This window comes from Cygnus atratus, chromosome 10 (assembly GCF_013377495.2).
Source record: "Cygnus atratus isolate AKBS03 ecotype Queensland, Australia chromosome 10, CAtr_DNAZoo_HiC_assembly, whole genome shotgun sequence".
Taxonomy (NCBI): domain Eukaryota; kingdom Metazoa; phylum Chordata; class Aves; order Anseriformes; family Anatidae; genus Cygnus; species Cygnus atratus.
The window spans coordinates 13,854,012-13,874,206 of record NC_066371.1 but is presented as its reverse complement, the minus strand read 5'-3'; the positions used below and the strand labels follow the sequence as shown (position 1 = coordinate 13,874,206).

General features: G+C 44.9%; 1 protein-coding gene across 1 annotated transcript in view; it reads left to right on the top strand.

Moving 5' to 3' along the window:
- Positions 1 to 19,355, top strand: part of HEMK1 (HemK methyltransferase family member 1) — a 32,834-nt gene extending 13,479 nt beyond the window's left edge. The window contains 8 exon segments of the mRNA XM_035547061.2: positions 6,664 to 6,816; positions 8,891 to 8,955; positions 12,378 to 12,427; positions 13,822 to 13,927; positions 14,937 to 15,032; positions 16,849 to 16,894; positions 16,896 to 16,963; positions 18,227 to 19,355. Of these exon segments, the coding sequence (XP_035402954.1) occupies positions 6,664 to 6,816; positions 8,891 to 8,955; positions 12,378 to 12,427; positions 13,822 to 13,927; positions 14,937 to 15,032; positions 16,849 to 16,894; positions 16,896 to 16,963; positions 18,227 to 18,263 (621 nt within the window). The 3' untranslated portion in view covers positions 18,264 to 19,355.
- Positions 19,356 to 20,195: the final 840 nt, after the last annotated feature.

The following is a 20,195-nucleotide window of genomic DNA, read 5'->3' as shown; positions in this document are numbered from 1 at the left end:
CCCTCCCTCCCATCCTCTTGCTTTTGTTAGCCCTGTACTTCTAATCACAGAAACATCAGATGTCTCATTTGCTGAAGCTGGACCCCAGCACGTGATTGCCTCGCCTCGGGACCTCCACGCAGCTCTGTAGCCACTGCTGTGCAGTGAGAATCTCTGCTGTTTCCTCCTGACTGCCTCGGTGCTGAAAGCTGCCTGACCCTGTGCTGTCTGCTGGTTGGAGCTGTGCAGCTGTGGAGCTTGTGGTTTGGGTGCTGGCAGACGCTGTCCTCACGCTGTCTTTGTGCAGCTGCAGTTCCAAGAAATACAGCGAGCTAGAGACCTGGCCGCAGGGAGGGGGAGGCAATACCAAGAACCTGTCAGAACAGGAGTGTGTGCTGGGGGGGTGGGCAGGAATGGGAGCTGTGGGTGGAGGGGTGAGGCAGAGGCTCATGGGAAGCTGGAGGTGTTTGCAAAGTTTTGCATTTATTTCACTCATCAGAAAAAATGGGGGGGGGGGGGGGACAACAAATAAATGACGGTGTGAACTTAGGGCAAATCTGGCAGTGAAGCAAGGCTTCCTGGAACAGCAAGGTGAGAGCAGGCTGTGAGTGGCTTGGCTGAGAGACAAAAGCTTGAGAATCTCTGAGGGCTGGAAATCAAGTAGTATGGGAAGCAAATATTTGTGTCCCCTGAGTGGAACTGCAGGTAATGGGTCTCTTCTAGTCTTTGCAAGCTCCTCTTCTGCTCTTCAGGAGCAGAAATGCCCTCTCACTCACAAGGGTGCCCTGCCTTTCCCCCTCCCCCCCATAGATTTTTAAATACTCTTCTGGGAAAGGTACAGAAGGCCTAAATAGCTGCCACCTTGTCCCCACTCTGTTAGTGCTAAGCAACAGTATTTATGTCCCTGGAAAACAAATCATTTGATGTCTGCATCACCTCCAGCTCAGTGCAATGTAAAAACCCTTCCAGATATTTTGCTTTGCACCTAGCTTACCACGCTTGTGCGTGCACAGTTTTGAAGGTAGCTGGTGCTCTTGATGTCCTCCTGAATATTTGTGTAAAATCCTATAAAATGGGGGAGAAGGGGAAGTTCTTTTTGCTGTATGAGGAAATTTGCAGCATGCAGATTGGGATTTATTCACACCAGTCATTACAGAGCTGTGAGCTGGCCCCGTTCCTGAGCCTAGCCTGTTGCTCAGGCTGTCTTGATGTCTACCTGTGGCAGATGACAAACGGGCCCTGGAGCACACCAAGACTTGCTGGTGTACCCTGGAAAGGTTTGTGGCAGCCCTGCAAGCTGTAGGGGAGAGGACAGCTGTGGGGCAGTTCTAGCTATGGCTAAGCTTCGCTGCAAGGGAAAGCAGTGGCTCCTGAGCTCACCTTTCCTCGTGACTTTTGGCTTCTCCTCTCTGCTACTTGAGCATCTGTATGCAGCCATCTATTGAATAAGATGTGCAGTCTGCCCCTGCAAGCAGGTGCCAACACTCTGAGGCTTTTGGGGGCTGTCCCAACCACGTCCAGTCCACTCCTTCCCTTCTACCTTCTTGCCATTGCTAGTAAAAAGAGAGGATTTTAATTTCTCTGGTTTTGTCTGGCTGGCATTCAGTCCCTTCAATCCGTCCAAAGCTAGCTAGTTGAGGAAGGAGCTTATTGCACAGACTGGGGAAGGAGATCTTCAAAATCTTCCATTTCCCCACTCTAACACATGTATCACGTTTATACCCTCGTTCGTATGCACCAGGCTCCAGGGCAGAAGTAGTTCTGCCAGTACCTGTAGCACTGGTTAGCAAAACTTTCAGTGTGGGCTGTTGTTACTGACAATAATGACACATACTGTAAGCAGCAATCTGAATTTTAATAACCCCACAGTTGAACATTCATCCTATCCAGTGGTTAGCGTGCTGTGGGTAAACGTGAAATCAGGTCACGTTTCTGAAATAATTTCTTATTTTATAATTTTACTTGTTCCTCAAAATGGCACTTTGTTGGTGTTTTAATTATTTTTTACTGTCTTTATATACAACATTAAGAACAAAAAGGCAATTCAAGAGCAGCCAAGCACTGATTGTTTAGGTGATGTAGGAATCTGGTTCTGATTTTTCTGACTTCTGCTTTTAAGCAGAAGGTGAGCTGCCCTCACACTGGACATGCCAACTGTAGATCTGTCTGCCCCTATCTGGAGCCTGGGGGACCCACTTCCATCATCTAAAGCAGTGTCAGTGGCAAAGGTGCAGATGAGGCTTCATTGCTCCACTCTGCCATAGTCCTCCTTTGGGAATTTGGGATGGTCGCTGTTCTCTGCAAAATGGGAGTTGTGAGGATGAATGTTAGAGGTACTGAGGTGCTCAGCATGTTTCAGGGATGAGGCACCTCAGCAACCAACTCATTTTTCTGTTTTTTGGACACTATAAAGCCTCAATGATCGTCAAGTCTTTGTTTTATCAAAAATAGCATTTTTCTGTAGCGAAGGCCATTTCTTTCTGGTGTATCAAATCCTGTAAATGGTGTCTGAAAGTAAGCCCTTTTGAAAGGCCTGCCATTTCAGTTTAGAGTGACATGTTGTGGAGAATTTACCCAGGGTATTCCAAAGATTAATTATCTAGGCTGTCAAAATGTTTTCTCTTATTTCCCATTAGAATTTCTTTAATTTCATCTTAATCTTTAGGGCTGGTAGCTAAACTGAGGGTTAAGATTGCTTTAAGCAATGATGGCGTTCTGTTAGCAGATGCTTGCTGTCTGAAACTCATCAGTCTGAGATGAGGTAGGGTGTCCTGCACAATAAAGACCGCAGCCTTTGGACATCTGCTGTTGTCCCAGTTTCTCTGTGTCTGGGACTGGCATCTCTTTCTAGCACCTTCTGCCCCTGTTGCTCTTTGCTAGCTGTGGTGCCGGTCAGATTCGTCTACAGAGGTGGGGACTGCCTGTCTTACAGGGTGTTCTGTGCTCTGTGTATGAGCGCTGTAATGCATGGCCAGAAATACTTCATCTCGCAAGATGAGGTTTGAAAGTGGTTCTGCTGTGTTCTGCAGAGTGCTGTAATTTGCCAGTTTGCAGTGGTGACATCTTCAGAGAACTGGGGAAGCACAATTTGTCACTGGATTGCTTCAGAAAAGATGGAAAAATACCAAGACTATCTGAAGAACACTTTCAAAACAACTTTGGGTATCTCAGTCACTCCTGACTTCTGGAAAGGAAAACTCGTGGCCATGGCAGTGGGCTTACGGGACCCACTCTGCGTTGTGGCTGCTGGTTTCCCAGTTCTTTTACAGATGTCGGGGAAGTTTGGTGTTCATGGGAAAGCTGTAAATGAAGGAAAGGACAGCTAATATCACAGCCAGTTAATGCAGATTTATAAAATGTCTTATTCCTGTGCATTGTTTTGTGTTTTCTTCTTGTTTTTAATACACACATAGTTACAAATTTAATTAAATGTCCGATTTATACCAGTAATTTCTCTTTTCCTAATCTGCTGGTTAGGATATACATTCTATTTTGCTTGTCAACGAAATTTACTTCCAAAAGAACTTAGTTTCATAATTATAGATCTCTCTGGTTGTAGAGAGATACTAACATCTGGAAGAGGAATTAAGTTTCTCCAGGTCATCACATTATTTTTAATGCTATCTTTTAATCTTGAACTGTTACGATAAACGTGCTTATTACAAGAGAAATAGTCTTTGCCTCCAAAAGAGGTATATGAAGTAACCAAGGCAATGTGGCAAGGGAGTCAGGAAGTAGGATATAAAGCTGAAGTAATATCAATGTCTCTTATTTAATATACCTGTGGCAAAAACTGAAATCAGTTGTACTTAAACAAGAGCTTTAGCAAGCACTCTCAAAACACTTTCACTGTGGAGCGTATAAAGTAGAACTTCTCTAATAACTCCAAGCTTGAAATTGCTGGTGATAAACGTTAATGAAGTTAATAAATGCTGACAGTAGTTCTGCTTTAGGGAAATTGCACGTGGACGTTTGTAATCAGTAACTTGTGTCCCTCTGTGACCAGCCCTGGAGATGGATGGTTCTTCTGAGCTAGCACAGAGATTTCCTGGAAATATTTATACGTGACCAGAAATGGCCAGCATGTAAGAGAGCAATTTAATGTCCAAGCAGAATTTTTTGGGTGGTTCTTCTCCTGTGGTCTTGGAATCATCAGCACCTGTTGTGGTTGCAGTTTCTCTCTGTCTTTGTTGCAGAAGTATTTTCAAACTGAGTCATCATTTGAAATTCAAAAGCCACTTTCACGCGAGCAGGTAGATGCGGTGTTTATTTTTCCATGTTGTTATCTGAATGCTGGTGGTCCTCTAATGGTTTCCCACAGTCTTGTTTGGGAGCCCATGAGAATGTTTTCCTCCATGGTCCTCTAGGAAAGGAATCCCACAGCAGCAGCACAGAGGAGGTGATTTTTGTTAACAAAACGCCCTTGCGAGTGCCGTGCCACTAACGGCATGGTACCCAGGGCAGGCCAGGGCACTGCAGCGCAGCCCTTCGTACCTGGCTGAGGCCAGCATCAGTCCCCAGACTGAACCTCGCAGTGGAGAATAGTGTCCTCCAGCCTGTGGGCTGCTTCTCCTTTGCTTTTGGCAGGAGCCCAGTGAGTGCTGCAGTCATTGCTGAGGAGCATGGAGAGCTATGGGAGGCAGAGGGCATGGGCTGGAGAAGAACAAAGGCTGTTTTTAAGTGTCTGATGAGCAAAGACCTGGGTGGTTCTGGCTTGTTCCAGCTCAACAACTGCAGGAGATTTGAGAGAAAGCAGTGCAAACAGCTGAAGGAGCTTGTTGCTAAAAAGCCCCTGCAGGCCCCAGAAGGCTGCAGCTGTGAAAAGGAGCCCAAAGAAGGTCAAGGAGCCAGTGTCTCCCCAAAGTTGGCATGATGGCAGAGCCATGCTACTGGTAAAGCAGCAAAGCCAAAGGCAGCTGAGTTGAAAATAGCAAAGGCTCGGAAAAGCTGATCTAAACAAGAATTAATGTTACCAGGAGAAATATGGAGTGTCTACACATTCAAATAAACCAAATCTTTCCTTTCTGCATGTGCTTTCAGGCTCTTTCAGCTGGAGAAATCAACAGGCAAAGGGTTCTACTAAAATGAAGCAGCTGAAAGCTGCTTGGCTTTCTTAGGGCAGGCCAGCGTTGAAATATGCCTGTTTCCTCATTTAGGACTGAAGTAGCACAAGCTTTGCTTCTGTGAAGAGGCACAGTGTTTTATTATATTGAAGAGCAATTCACGTCTTGCGTGCAACAAAAATGCTGTCTGACAAATCAGCCCATGTCTCTCAGGGACTCTGGGGATGTTTCCACAGAAGCTCCTCTAACCCAGCTCTTCATTTTTACACCTGTTTGCAGCCTCTCTTCCTACTTCCTGCAGATGCAAATCAGCCTAGCATGAAGGAAGACCAACAGCGACAAATATCTTCATAAAAACTCCACAGCTTTGCACAAACCATCTGTTACTTTGTACCCCAGTTTGGTTGATATATCCAAGGAAGGGTTTATGCCCTTATGTGTAAGCATGCCTGGTTTTAGGCTCCTGGAAAAGGCCATTACTTTACTAAAGAGAACCCTGACCTGCCTGCCAGGTTGCATTGCTTTTAGATATTCCTGCTTATGCCAAGAACGTGCAAAATGTCCTGTAAAAATTGGAAGACCGGTAATTTTCCTGGTAATGTCTTTCATTTGCACCTGTTGGTAAAATCAAGCCAATTCTTCTTTGTGAATTTTGTTAAGCTTTTTAGATTTACAGGAGAGATTCAAGAGCAGATCTCTCAAGTGAAATAACCTAGCCACTGTGGGAGCGCCTTGGGCAGTAAGGCCTTGTTTCTGTACAGTTGTGCCATGAAAAGAACAGGGGTCTCAGGGAGTTGTGAGCACCTGCTGAAGCAAGGTGTCTAATAAGGATTTTCTCTGGTGAATAGCAAGGGAAGTTCACACTGCAGTCTGAGGGAGTCATATGTGTGTGTTCTGTAGCAACTAATCTCTCATATTCACAAACCTTGGAACTGTGTATCTTTAAGACCTCTCCTGCTGTGTTGGATTTTAAATGAAATTGCCAAGGGATTTCAAAACTAGATTGATGGGAGGGAGGAAGCAGTAGCAGCAGAGATGCATACGGCTCAAGAAGCATGGATGAAAGCCTTTCCCACGTGACTTTATACCAACAAAGCACAGTAGGAGTCCACAATCTGAAAGCCATGCAGGGACATTTGGGTCATTTAGTAATTCACTGCTTTTGCTTTTCATCTGCAGGTTGGATTATTGGTTTAGTTGTTGTTCAGAGCCATATGGCTGTCTCCAGATTATTTAAAAGTTTAGAATTCTTAAGTTTTGTAGCGCACAAATGCTAAAGGCTAGAATTTTGGGGTAAATAATATGGAGTTACAGAAGTTAATGTGCTCCAGCTGTTTGGTTATTGTTTTTGTCAGCGCTAGAAGACCTCAGAGGATCCCTGGGAAACTGCATCCTGAGGATTTGGTTACTAGTCATAGCACCCTGTGGGGGAGATGGAGCTGAAATGACTTCTTGTGTGTCAGCTCCATTGCTGTCATTTATGTTTTAAAAATAAACAACAGAAATGCATTTCACTGGGCTACAAACCCAATAAATTAAAATTCTTTCAGTCCTCAGAACACAAAGGTGAGAATCAAAACAGCTTAGAAAAATGTTGATATGATTTCTTTTGTTTTGGTAGGATCTCATCTCCTTAGTTCTGGAGGAAGAATCTCGGAAACGTGAGAAGAATTCAGGCCTCTGCTTCTCAGCTGCTGTCCCACATCCTGTTATCCTGGAGATTGGCTGTGGCTCTGGAGCAATTGCTCTGAGTCTCCTGTGCAAACTGCCTCAGGTGAGCTTTTTTTAGTGCCCGTGGTACAAGAGATGTCTGTATTACAGGACGGTCCCACTACACTAGACTTCATTGAGACTTCCCAGGCAAACTTCTTTGACTTGATGGGACTTAGCTGCTGCTTTAGCAGCTAAGGTCTTTGACAATCAGACTCTGTAAGTTCATGCTGGGTAGAGGGAGGGTATTTAGGAATTGCTCTCCCTAACTGACTGAAGGAGTAACAAAGGTAGTCAGAATGAAAGAAGCAAATGTGCTCATTCTTCAGCTGCCACAGCTCACTATTAATCACCTTATCTTGAAGCTATGGTGTTAAACTAATATCCTGGGTTGTGGACAAGATTGACTGAGGCGTGAGCATACACTCTATTAGTAAAATGTGTGAGACAGTCATATTTAAAATCACCTTGCTGTGAATCGATAGACCTCATCTCTAAGAGTCCGAAGAGACCAAATGAATATAGGAGAGGGATTCCCACGGAAGTATCAGTAGTTAGGATCAATATGACAAGCAGATGTCACACTGCCACAACTGCCAAACCACTTTTTAAAAGCCTTGTGTTCCCTCATAACAACCCCCACCTTTTGGACAGAATGGAAAGAGTGGGAAGGGAACTGAGATCTGGCTGACCAAAGCCCTTCTTGCCCCTGATCATTACGGCGTGAGACAAGGTTAGTGAGATACTGTTGGTAAATGAGAAAAAAAAAAAAGAAAGAAGAGAAATGAAGCCAAGATCTCATCACACACAGATTTCGGCAAGTCCCTTCTCGTGAGCAAGAAGCGCTGTGGCCAGCTCTTCCTCTCAGAGAGAAGAGTGTGAGGCGTGGTGTGTTAGAGTTATGGAGGTCAATGCCTGTGTTCCTCCTCCCATTGACCTGATAAGGTTAATACTTGGGCTTCATGACTTCCAAGTTTAGTTACTCTGATTTCCTGAGCTGTGCTTCATGCCCTTTTCCTTTCCTGTCAAGTTAAACAACTGTGCCAGTCTGTAACTGATAATAGTCCTTTCCCTGCTGGCTAACACAAACTGCTGTGCCCAGAGACGTACAGAGCCTTGACTGAAGAGAGTGAACAGTAGCCACACTGACACCTAACTTGAGTTTACATTGTGTGTGATCTCTTTCAGTGCTTGAGGCAGAATTTGGCAGTAGGGTATCAAGGAAAAACACCAGCAGCTTTTCATTTATGGTTTCAGGTGTGTCCTTTACCTTAAGGGTCTGCTTTGTGTGTGGGGGTGCCGGTCTCAGGCTGTGAAATGAATCCCCCTAGGAACGATGGTTGATCGCACCACATACCGCCGTCATCTCCAGATGCAAAGTAATTTCTTTGAGCATGTTTCCTCTGTGTAAATACTTAGCCACATCTATGTTTAAAAAACAAAGCAAAGCAAAAACAGGTCAGGCCTTTGCCTGCACTTTTCCTAAGGCGGGATGGAAGGACAAACATATCTCTAACCATCCTACCACAGGCTGTTATACCGGAGGACTCACAAATACTTGACACGCTGTCAAGTACAAGCAGTCAATACATATGGTGAATTTAGTGTAAGCACTGTAAGGACTGCAGTGGTGTAAGTAGGCAAAAAGTGTCTGCCCAACATATGGAAAATGCCAGAACCTCTATCCAAGCTGTTGTGTTAATGTTGAGAGGGATTCCATCCACATTAGAGTAGAGAAGCCTAGGATGTGATCTTCTTTTAACCTGTGCCCACCTCAGCCTTTGGCTTGCTGAAGCGTTGAGTCTCACACTGTGTAGGAGCTATGAACCTATCAAGAGATGTGAGTCAGCGTGACTCCATTCTTGTGAGCTGAGTTGGTTTGGTCAGAAGCCTGTCGGTTTTGGTAGAATGCTGGCAGTGTTGCAGATTGCCTTCTGTCATGTTAGTTGCCTTACTAGAAGTGAATTGTGATTCCATCGGTGCCCTGAGAGGCATTCATCATGAGCTGTTCCTTTTAGGAGCTGAGAGGGAAGAGTCAATTGGCAGGTTTTATCTTGCATGTCTTTTCTGGCAGAGCTTGTCTGTTCAGGAACCTTGATGTTGTAATACTTTTGTTTGTTGTTGTTTTTCTGTCCTAGAGCTGGGTGATAGCTGTGGATAAAGAGGAGGCTGCTGTGGATCTCACCAAGGAGAATGTGCATAGGTACGAGCGCACGTGTTACACATTTTTTGTAAATCATTGCTTGAGGAAGACCAGGAGTCATCAATATTTGGATGTATTTATCACCACTAGAAACCAGGGAATTTTTAATTGTTTGAGCTCCCAAAGTGTGTAAGAATTTGGAGAAAAAAAAAAGTTTATATTTACCAGGATTTTTTTTTCCTTTCACTTGTGAATGCGCTTTGCATAGACAGCAGCCTGAATGCTGTCTTCCAAGGGTTTTCAAAGTGTTTCATGGTCACTACTCTTGTTCTTTTCTATAGACTTCATAAACTTAGGCAGCAGGTAGTAAGGATGTATATGTCACTTAACAGGTTAAGGACAGGTATAGCCTGAATCTTACTCTGTCTGGCTACCTCATCATTACTGCCGTGCTTGCTCCTCTCATTGCCCCTCTGGATATAAGCTTTCACACTTCATTTTGGTTTGGTGTCCCTCAGTGTCCTCCTTGCAGTCTGGGGTTTGCGGAGGACAGAGCTGCTGAGTCCTTGTGCCTGAAGGCAGAGCAGCTCTCAGGAAAACCTTGTCCTTCCTAGCAGCTCTGCTTCCTCAGCTGGTTCTGCTCGACCCTGGCTATTCTGGATTGTCATGAGCATAGTGAGCACCAGAGGTAAATCTCAGGATAATTTTGAGTCTAGGAACCCAGTCTTTGTAGACATTATGAAGCATACAGAGCTCTAGTATGTATTCATATCCTCTGAAACCTCTGGGCCCTGGGCATGAGTTAGAGCAGTCTTGGGAGGGATTCCTGTTGCTACCTCTTGTGGGGTCTCTTACAGCCACGAGTTGTAAAAATGATGCTTGTTAACTGACATGACTGTTCTCAGGGCCCACATACCCTTTCTTCCAAAGCTGCTGCCAGCACAGGGGTTACAGAGACAGGCTACTCCTGTTTCTGGCTGCGCTGAGTGGCATCTCTCCACTTCTTGCAACCCGGTCCCAGATCTTATGTGAGTCTGAAGTGATGGGTAGAAGCACAAACCCTTCCTGCACTTTTACCTCATCAGTAGCCTATGCCTCCTATTCCAGCTATGGGGAACAGGCAGCAGAGATTTCTTCCTGATGTGTGAGTATCAAACCAAGTTCTCTTGCAGTTTTACAGAAACATAATAAAAGCAAGCAAGATCTTTGCCTCCTTGGTAGAGTAGCGCTGTGGCATGTGGGAAAAATTGTCATGTTATCCTTACCGGTTGGCTCAAGAATGGCTATGGGGAGTGTAAATGCATTGCCAGAGAACCTCATGTTTCTTCATGGATATTTTCATTAAGGGATCTTGTCCATGGTGCCCTGTAGCTCTTGGGAGAGAAGCCAGTAGGATAAGCTGTATTACTGCTTGACCGAAGCCAGCTTGGTTCTTGCCTTCTTTTCAGAGCTCCCTTATCACAGCTCTGTTCCCTGGGGGGAGGATGCCTAGGTGAGTCTTGGCTGCACCAAATCAATAGCAGTGCCAGATTACCCATCCGTGCACACTGCAGATAGATGCAGGAATCCCTCTTTTTCTTGATGCCTGTGTATGGTGACCAGGCAGTACCATAGGCCCTCAGCAAAGGCAAACAGTATTTGAGTATAAGGGCTTTCCTGCAGCATGCTCTATGAACCCCATCAGGTAGCCCCTAGAGCATTATACTAAAGAGCTGGAAATAAAAATCTGCCTTTGTGGTGGGTCTCTCCTAGGAGGAGAGAGCATACTGGGAAGAGCTTCGGTTTTGTCAGAGGTTTCTCTAGACACCTGCTGTAGCAGGGGACAGGGCAGATCATATCTGCCACAGTGTGCTGTTGGTGGTCAGGGAATGGCACCTCCTGTAGGAGGCTTGGAGTCTTTCTCCATCAGCAGTTCTTGACCAACCTTGTCTCTCTGGCTGTGCAAAGTACCTTCTCTGTTGTTGCTCAAATGTCTTCTCAAAAGCCAGAGGCAAAGCTCGTGCAAAGAGGTATTGTGATGGGTGGATCATATAGCTAGGAATTAGGGCTTATGTTCCTCCCTTGCTGTCTCACGCTCTCTGCTTCTGTGCCCTCTCCTGTAATATTAGGCTGTAACCAAGTACCAAGGCAGCTTTTAAACTGGCATATCTTTACTGCCCCAGGAGCATCAAGGGAGCTTTTCCTAGGATCCCAAAGGTTTAGGGGGATCTCTGTCTACTTCCCCCTAGCAGGGAGTGTAATCTGGAGTGAGCTGGGAGGTAGGGATGGATTGCGCCAGGTTGAGCCAGCCTGGAGTATAATGCAATGGCAGCCTGGCTGTCTCAGGCTTGGGATTGAGTCAGCAAATAAGAGAGATCAGAATCTTGGCCAAGATTTCTCCTGAAGAAATACCAAGATGTTTAAAGACACGTTTCTTAAAAATAACAAACCACTCTGCTTACTTGTCACAGGTAAAGGGAGAGGTATTTGTGTATTCCTGTGTCCTTTGGGGACTCTGCTGGTGTGAGTACCCTGGGGAGGTCTGGTTACAGATGAAAGGCACTGAGCAAAACATTTCCTGATTAATGTGCACAGACGTGTCAGGGATGAGAAGGATCATGAGTTAGAGAGTCACGTCTGAGAAACCCTAGTGTGCTTTAAATACATTTTACTGAACAGTCTGTGCATGTCCCTAAAGGGGACAGCTCCCCTCTCTACAACTACCTCAAAGAAGGCTGTAGTGGGGTAAGGGTTTGTCTCTTTTCCCAAGCAACAAGTGATAGGACTATAGGGAATGGCCTCAAGTTGTGCCAGGGGAGGTTTACGTTGGATATGAGGAGAAATTTCTTCTTCACTAAAAGGGTTGCGAGGCATTGGAACAAGCTGCCTAGGGAAGTGGTTGAGTCAACATCCCTGGAGGTATTTCAAAGACGTGTGGATGTGGTGCTTAAGGACATGGTTTAGTGGTAGATAACGGCAGTGATAGGTTAATGGGTGGACTTGATGATCTTAGAGGACTTTTCCAACCTAAATGGTTCTATTGAGTCTATAAAGGAGTCCCTTCTCCTGGTCTACATCTGGCACAGGGGTTCTGCTGCACTGCATGTGCTGGCTTCTTGGTGCAGCATGCAGTAAAATCTCGTCACCTTAACACACTCATGTGAGATGAAACGTGACTCTATAAAGATGCCTAAAAAAATACACTCAGATGACAGAACACTGTTAAGATCCCAACTGTAAAAAAAAAATATATATATATATATATATAAAAAAAAATGGCTGGAGAAAGAATGTGACAAACATGAGCCTGTTGACTTCACTTACAATATCAAGTTTATATATTTGATGCTTTTAATTGTGTTTTTCAGTGGGGTAGTATATACACGCATATGACAAAAGGCGTGATTATTCAATGGTCTGTTTATTAAATATGCTCTTCGTGAATCCACACAGATGAGCTTTCTAATCTTCTTTCTATTTCGCATCTGAAATTTTCTCTACAGGCTGAAACTCCAGGACAGGATCCACATCCTCCACCACAATGTTTCATACGGTAATTCTTTTCGCTGTTATAATTTTTTGTCCTTCTCCCTTTTTACTTTACTGTTGGGCATTGGGCATGAGAGACATCGGAGGGCCACCCCACTGGGACACGGGTGAGGAGGGTGTTGAAGTAATAGAGAAAAAGGTCAGTAGGAAGTGAGTCTGTGAAGCTTTTCCCATTAGAGATTTTCAGGCCAGATTATCAGCCAAGGGAAATCTATGACTTAATCAGAAGACGAATTTTTCCTGATTTTAGGTGTCTAACGGTTGATTCTGAGCTGGTAGTCCAGGTGCTGTCTGCTGTTAGTGGGGAGAGGCATATATACAGAGAGTAATTCATTCCATGCTGACATGGGTGCTCTAGATGAACAGGTATGTGCCTGTCCTTCCACTGATGTTAGAGGGAGCCCAGACATTTAACTTACATTAAGTGCCCAGCCTTTATTCATCTGAAATGAGGTGAACCGAAGCAGAGGATACCTGCTGTTGTTACCCTGGCCTTGGCTGAAACCTCTTAAAACTGCCATTTGATGAGGTTTATCTATTTAGGTAGTTACATGCTCAGCTGTGCTTAGCTAGGAGCTCCAGAGCCAGGAGCTCCAGTGTTGCAGATTCATTAATGCACCTTTCTGACGGCTGTTGGCTTTGATACTGTTACCTCTTGGGAATATGTCTGCACAGTCTTCTACCTGCAAATCTGAGCTCGTGCTGGCTGTACTCCAGCAGTAAGCCAGCTAGCTGCAGTCCTAAAGCCGCGTGGCCAGTGCCTGGCACCAGCAGGGGTAAGCTCCGTTCTGGGAGCCCGGCCTGAGGACAGAGCAACACTCCCAGGGTTGTGGTGTCTGGTCCAGAGCTGGTACATATCAGTCCAGACAGCAGCACGAGCATAAGCTGAACCTTGTTGGCAGAAAGGCCACCCTTTAGAAGGTTGATACAGATGAGGGCTTAGCTATTTTGCTTATTAGAGGTCCTTCTGCAGCTTTGATAAGATGAGGGATATACATCCTGACAGCTAGCCCAAGCTCTCACTTAGGTCTGCGTGGACTATCAAGTTCCAGTTGTTGCTTTAGATTTAGTTGGGCGCAGATCTCTCCGGAGCATCTAGGTCCTGTGTACAGTAAGATATTCCACTAAGCGGGGCTGTGGGTATTAAAAAAAAAAAAAAAAAAAAAAAGAGATACTTTGCCTGTTCTTAGCTTTGTGTCATTCTTGTGTTCAGGGTGGGAGAGTGACCAGGCCTAGGCTATCCCAAAAAGATACGGGATAAAAGTTCTACCAGAGAAGCAGAACCAAACACATATGCAGTTGTCTGGAAAGACAGTTTTCTGGATAGGATTTTGGTATTGAGCTTAGAGGAAAGGTTGCTGTGGTTGAGAGATGGTTGTGATTCTTTTTCTTTCCTAGGTTCTGCCAAACAGCTGCTACTCTGGGGCCCCATGGACTTCATAGTCAGTAACCCCCCATATGTTTTCCATGAAGACATGGCTTCCCTGGATGCAGAGATCCTCTGGTAATCAGATAAATAGATTTTCCTTCTCCCATTCCCTGCTGCAAGGTTTTCTGGCTGCCTCCTTATGTTACACACACACACTTGCACAGAAAGTAGGGAAATGTAGTATACACATACATTCTTACTTGTAGGTGTGTTTATATGTAGTGTACAACAGTACAGCATTACTTTGATAATGCTTACAGGTCTGAACCAATATCAAAGTATTTTAAATATTTATGAAAATGGAAGAAGCACACATGTTGAAATTACTAAGTTTCCAATCCAAAACTCTTTTAGAACATTTTTCATGCTAGATTTCTTCATAAGTGGTGTGAGTGTATGAAAGAAAGTATAATTATTCTGGGTAGCCTTTTGTGATTAAAAAAAAAAAAGGTGGAAATACTGTGGCCCATTCTTTTCAGAAGTCGGCTTTTAAGCAAACAAACCCACACAAACATGAAAAGGCTCTTCTGGAATGCGAAACTGGTTTGTGTGTGCTGGTCTTCCTCCGAATTGATGGTCATGCATGTCAGGACAGAGTCCTATACACACCCCTGTGCAAAATGTGCACAGGAGCAGATTCTGTCCTTGAAAGTGGCAAAGTTCTCTGCATCCTAATTTGCTCTGCTAGGTTAGAAGGCAGTCCAACCTGGCTATTGGCACAGCTGAAATAAAGCAAGTGCTCCATCACTGTACAACCCACTCTTTCCCTGTCCAGCTAGCACAGAGAGAACATACCGTGTGTTGGAACTGTGTAACCCTGGCTGCAGTTGTCTCAAAATTTTCAGGAAAAGCTCAAGGAACGTATTCTGCTTGTGTTCAATTTGGAGTTTCTCAGCCTAGAGGTGGCAGCCTTCTTACTTCCAGTATTTCTCCTAAAAGCTATGAAAGTGCTCTCACTTGCTGTAGCCAGGCTGGAGTTCAGATGTATTAGTTGCACCTTTCTCCATGGTGTCAGGCAGTGGCTTAATGGCATGGCTCGTGCCACATGAATTGCTGGTAGTGTTGTCTTGTTCCCAATCCCTAGCTATGAGGACCTTGGTGCACTGGATGGAGGAGCTGATGGGATGAGAGTTATCAAAACGATTCTGGCTCTGGCTCCTTCTCTTCTGAAGGATTCTGGGTAAGTACAGTTCTCTTTTTGAGTTTCATGTCTTCTGTCCATTTCTGTAACTACCATTTTTGTTTCGTACAGGAAGATACAGAGGGAAAATAGTTGTGAAAATGCTATCTAGTAATAGCAGTTAAAAAAAAAAAAAAAGTACATAAGCAAAATCAGCTTAAAATCAGCCGTGTTAATACAGGATTATGGGCCTTCCTTGACTAGTGATGATGTTTCATAGTCATTAGTGAAGTGAGAATCTTTAAAGGTTAAAGCACTAACAGAAGGAAAATGAAAGAGAGCAACGGAGTAAGAAGGAGCACAAAAAAGGAAGCTTACTTAAGCAGAATAATTGATGGAGGGAGAAGCAATACAGAGCTCTGTAAGGATGGATATAGATCTCTATTTCCCTCACACCCTTTATTTAGGGGAAACTTATATGTTGTGCCAGTATGCAGTGCTGAATATCCTGGGAGAATGATGGTAATCAGCCAGGGATAACTTCTTAAATGTTAGATTTCTTCACTGTGAATTCTTAAGACTGGTTGTTTCTATTTGTTATGTGGGATCCATTTTGTGCCTTAACATGGACAGGCTGATACCCAAATGTCTTCTGTTGGCACGTTCCTATATCCTGTTGAAAATTCCTCACCTTTTGGTTAGCATAGGAGAGGACATTGAAAATCTGCTGTTTGGAGAAGAGGAACAGGAGTATCGAGAGGCATACTGAGAATAATTCATTGCTTATGGTTTTTATGACCACAAGAGCAGAAGATGCTCCCCAGGACTTCTCAGCAACAGATGGGAACCCCATTTCCTGTGGGGATGGTTGTTAGAATTTTTTTCCTACTTCCTTTTTGCTTGTTTTATAAGGTGGAGCTCCTAGTTTGAGGGGTCCAAGTTTTTTAAGGTCAGGAATGAGAACCACATCCAGCTGGTAATTAGTTTGGTGAATTTATAGGGAGTGTTCAGTGTGGGACGTTTCAGGAATTCCCGGGAGAGTGTCTGGTTGGGGCTTGGCCTCTGTACTTTGCCTGTTAAACTTGGATACTGCTGCACTGTCAGAGGCTGGAACCCATTTCCACGGGCCTATAAGCTAGGGTGATTCTGCCTTGTTGTGGGAGCAAAGACTCATAAATGGCAGTGTCACAAAGCCCAGCTGCAGCAAAAGTGGAAGTAGCCCTTCAATGTGAAGCCATGTCCTGGTGCATTATCTGAGGCTGTCTGACAAGTTCCCTCATTCCTGTTGCACTCTCCTTTGTACTGTCCTGTGTGTAGGGCTGTATGGCCTGAATCCTTGTGGTGTTTTCATAACTGATCTATGGAGATATTTACTATGGGGAAAATGGGTATACTGACTTGTGTTTCGACTCTCACTACAGGGACCTAATGTCACCCCGTTCATACAACGAGGTGCTAGTCCAGTATTGAGTGTTCATGCATTTGCATCATAAAACTTGGTTCTGGCTCTTCCTCAGCAGCCTGCTCCACTTTAAATCTTTGTGGGCCTCAAAAAGACAGAGCTGGTGGTATTCCCACATAGGGTTCAAAAGGGATCCTTAGGTCTTAGTACCAGGGTTTAACTGCTCACATAGAGGAGTACCATGAAAGTTTCCCTTAAGATCAACATTTTGTCCCCCTGAAGGAGGCAGTTGGAATCTGCACCTTATATGGACCGCTTCAATCTGGTCTAAGATTGTTGGTTTGCAGTGTTTTGACCTTCTCATTTCCTGCACTCATAGGAGTCTTCCAGGAAAGAAGACCTTAATTTTTTATCATCTTAGCAACCTGAATATGTGCATCTCCCCACTTTCTACTCCTATGTGTGTCCTTTCAGAAGCGTGTTTCTAGAAGTTGATCCCAGACACCCAGATATGGTGGTAGAACTGGCTACAGGCACACCCAGACTTACTACTCACCCTTTGTGCTGTTCACAAGGACTTCTGTGGCAAGTGAGTTTGTTTTACCTTCAAAGTTTTGATTCAAGTGTTGATCTGTGTCCTGAGTAGATTGGATTCCTGTACCCTGATATGTTGAGTGGAACACAGCAAGAGAGAGCATCTGAAGCCAGCCTTTAATAAAATCACAAAATCATTAAGGTTGGAAAAGACCTCCAAGATCATCTGATCCAACCCCTACTACCAATGTCCCCTACTAACCAATGTCACCCACTAAACCATGTCCAACCTTTCCTTAAACACCCCCAGGGACGGTGACTCCACCACCTCCCTGGGCAACCCGTCCCAATGCCTGACCACTCTTTCTGAGAAGAAATGTCTCCTCATCTCCAACCTGAACCTCCCCTGGCACAACTTGAGGCCATTCCCTCTAGTCCTATCACTAGTTACCTGTGAGAAGAGGCCGACCCCCAGCTCCCCACACCTTCCTTTCAGGTAGCTGCAGAGAGCAATAAGGTCTCCCCTGAGCCTCCTCTTCTCCAGACTAAACACTCCCAGTGCCCTCAGCCACTCCCCATGGGACTTGTGTCCCAGGCCCTTCACCAGCTTCGTAGCCCTTCTCTGGACACGCTCCAGGGCCTCGATGTCCTCCTTGTAGCGAGAGGCCCAAAGCTGAACACAGCACTCGAGGTGCGGCCTCACCAGAGCAGAGTAGAGGGGGATGATCACCTCCCTGGCCCTGCTGGCTGCACTATTCCTGACACTAACCAGGATGCCATTGGCCTTCTTGGCCCCCTGGGCACACTGCTGGCTCATGTCCAGGTGAGCATCAACCAGCACCCCCAGATCCTTTTCCTCTGCACAGCCTTCCAGCCACTCTGCCCCCAGCCTGTAGCGCTGCATAGGGTTGTTGTGGCCAAAGTGCAGGACCCAGCACTTGGCCATGTTGAACCTCATCCCATTGGCCTCTGCCCATCGACCCATCCTGTCCAGGTCCCTCTGCAGGGCCTTCCTACCCTGCAGCAGATCAACACTTTCCCCAACTTGGTGTTGTCTGCAAGCTTACTGAGGGTGCACCCAATTCCATCATCCAAGTCTTCAATAAAGATATTAAAGAGGGTGGGCTCCAAGTGTCTCAATTTTATGTCCTGAGATAACCTGGCAAGTGTTTGAGTCAAATTCTGACACAGGTAAACATTTCTGATAAGGTGACTGGCTCTGGTGAAATTACCACCATTGGAATGCTTTTATATGATGGAATTGTAACCATATTCTCCCTAGCAAGACTTAAAGTTCTGCTCATTCTTTTCCCCACAGGCCTAGGTTCCTGCACATCCGAAAACAAAGCAGATGACAACAGTGCTGGAGATAACATTCCTTGCAGTGTGCTTTTTGCTGATGAGCCCTGCTGAATGGCTTGTTGAAAACAGCATGGCAAAAGGAATCTTCACTTCGTTTTCCAGTGCATTGATCTCTCCATGCAGTGACAGGCCCCTCATTTCCTAATACAGGCTTCATCTTGCAATCCAGAGGTTCAACAGAGCATTTAAAAGTGTTTCATCTTCTTCAGGGATCTACATGTGACTCTTTAGTTTACTCTGCTGAAGTGACTTGCTAATCTCAGGACCAATATGGAAGAGTTCACAGTTCCAGATATTTCATTGCAAATTTCAAAGAAATACATTAAAAATACAGTTTCTCAACATGTCAGATCACCCATTTAACGTAGAAGGATTTTTTTTCCTTATTTAACCTTGAGGTAAACTTTGAAAGAATATGACCAGATTGGTTGATCGGTCCAACTATGGCTTTAGCAGCTCATGAATTTGCAGGTATAATGGACCGTGACTAAACTGCAGGTTTGAAATTCAGCTCTCTTTCAGGTTCCTGATGCTCTGGAGTAGCTTTCCAACAGCAAAGCAGCTTTCATTTCTAAGTCCTGCTGAGTGACATAGTGACATGTCATTTGAAGTATCAGTGCACATATTACACCGTGACTGCTTAGGAGAGACAAAGTTCTGCAGCTCAGATAAAGTGATTTTGATCGCGCCTGGGTTGTGATGGATTTGGTGAAGAGATTAAACAGGAATCTATGGATCAGTCTGCCCCTTCCTTTGGAATATGCTTGTTTGGAGTAGAAGGGAAAAGCCTTGTATTTGGACAGTTGTGGGCCACAGCTGATAAAGCATCTCTTCCTATCATACATATTTTCACTCTGTATTTGTGGCTACGTAGGTCACTGGCTCTAGAGGAAGGAGCTCTGTTGGTGTTGGCTAAAACCATCTGAATCTACAGCACCTGACACTTCATGGATGCTGCCAGAAAGAATCAAACCATTGTATTAAAGATAGTGCTGTGTGTACGTTAAACTTAGTCTTACAAGAAATGCTGTGCAATCGTGCTTTCAAACGTGCTGGTGGGTCTGAATAAACATCTGGGATCTGCATATTGCTTCTGATAGTAAAGCTTAAATTCCATGTAACGTTTTTAAATGTGAGGCTACAGAGAAGGCCAGAATCACTACTCCAGTTTCAGAGATGAAGTCAAAAAAAAGTGAGGTGAAAAGACTTACAAAATCTGACAACAGGCTAAGTTTGGAGTAGGACCCAGTCTCTTGACAGCCATGGGAATAACTGAGGTCTGTTTCTTTGTCTGGGAAGAATGACTCAGAGTAGGGCTGCCTGCAACAACACTGAGAGAAGTCCCTGAAATGAACAGTCAAGATCATGACATTATAAATGCTGAAAGGATTAAATCCAAGCTGCTGCCTGTTGCTATTGTTTCTAGTGTTGCAAGTTCCCTTCTTGACCATAGCTAGCCAGAGAAAGAAGGAAAGAAACCAGATCAAAAGACCTGGATCAGTCTGAATGGAAGCACTTGCTGGACCAGTGGAGGTGAGCATGTGGTAGGGAATAGAAATGTCCAGACAGTGACTTTTGCAGTCTGGGTGTGCCAGGGATGTGCTATCAGGCCATCTGTGCATGCTGAACTGGGAGTGCATAGCCAGAAAGGGTAGATACTGCATCAACAAACTTGGCATCTGTTTGGAAGGTGGCAGCAGATTCAGAGGGCTTTGCAAGTCTCTTTCCCTCCTACCTCTGCTGCACTCACTGTCTCCACTCTTTCATTCACTGTAGAATGCTGGAGCCTTCACTCTGCATTTTCACAGGTACATCTTTCTGATGTACCAATGCCTGGGTTTCTACTTAGATCCTCTCCTTGCCCTGTGGATTTTTACTGTTCAGCTCACAGACTGACCTTTCACCCCATCCCACCACTCTGCTCA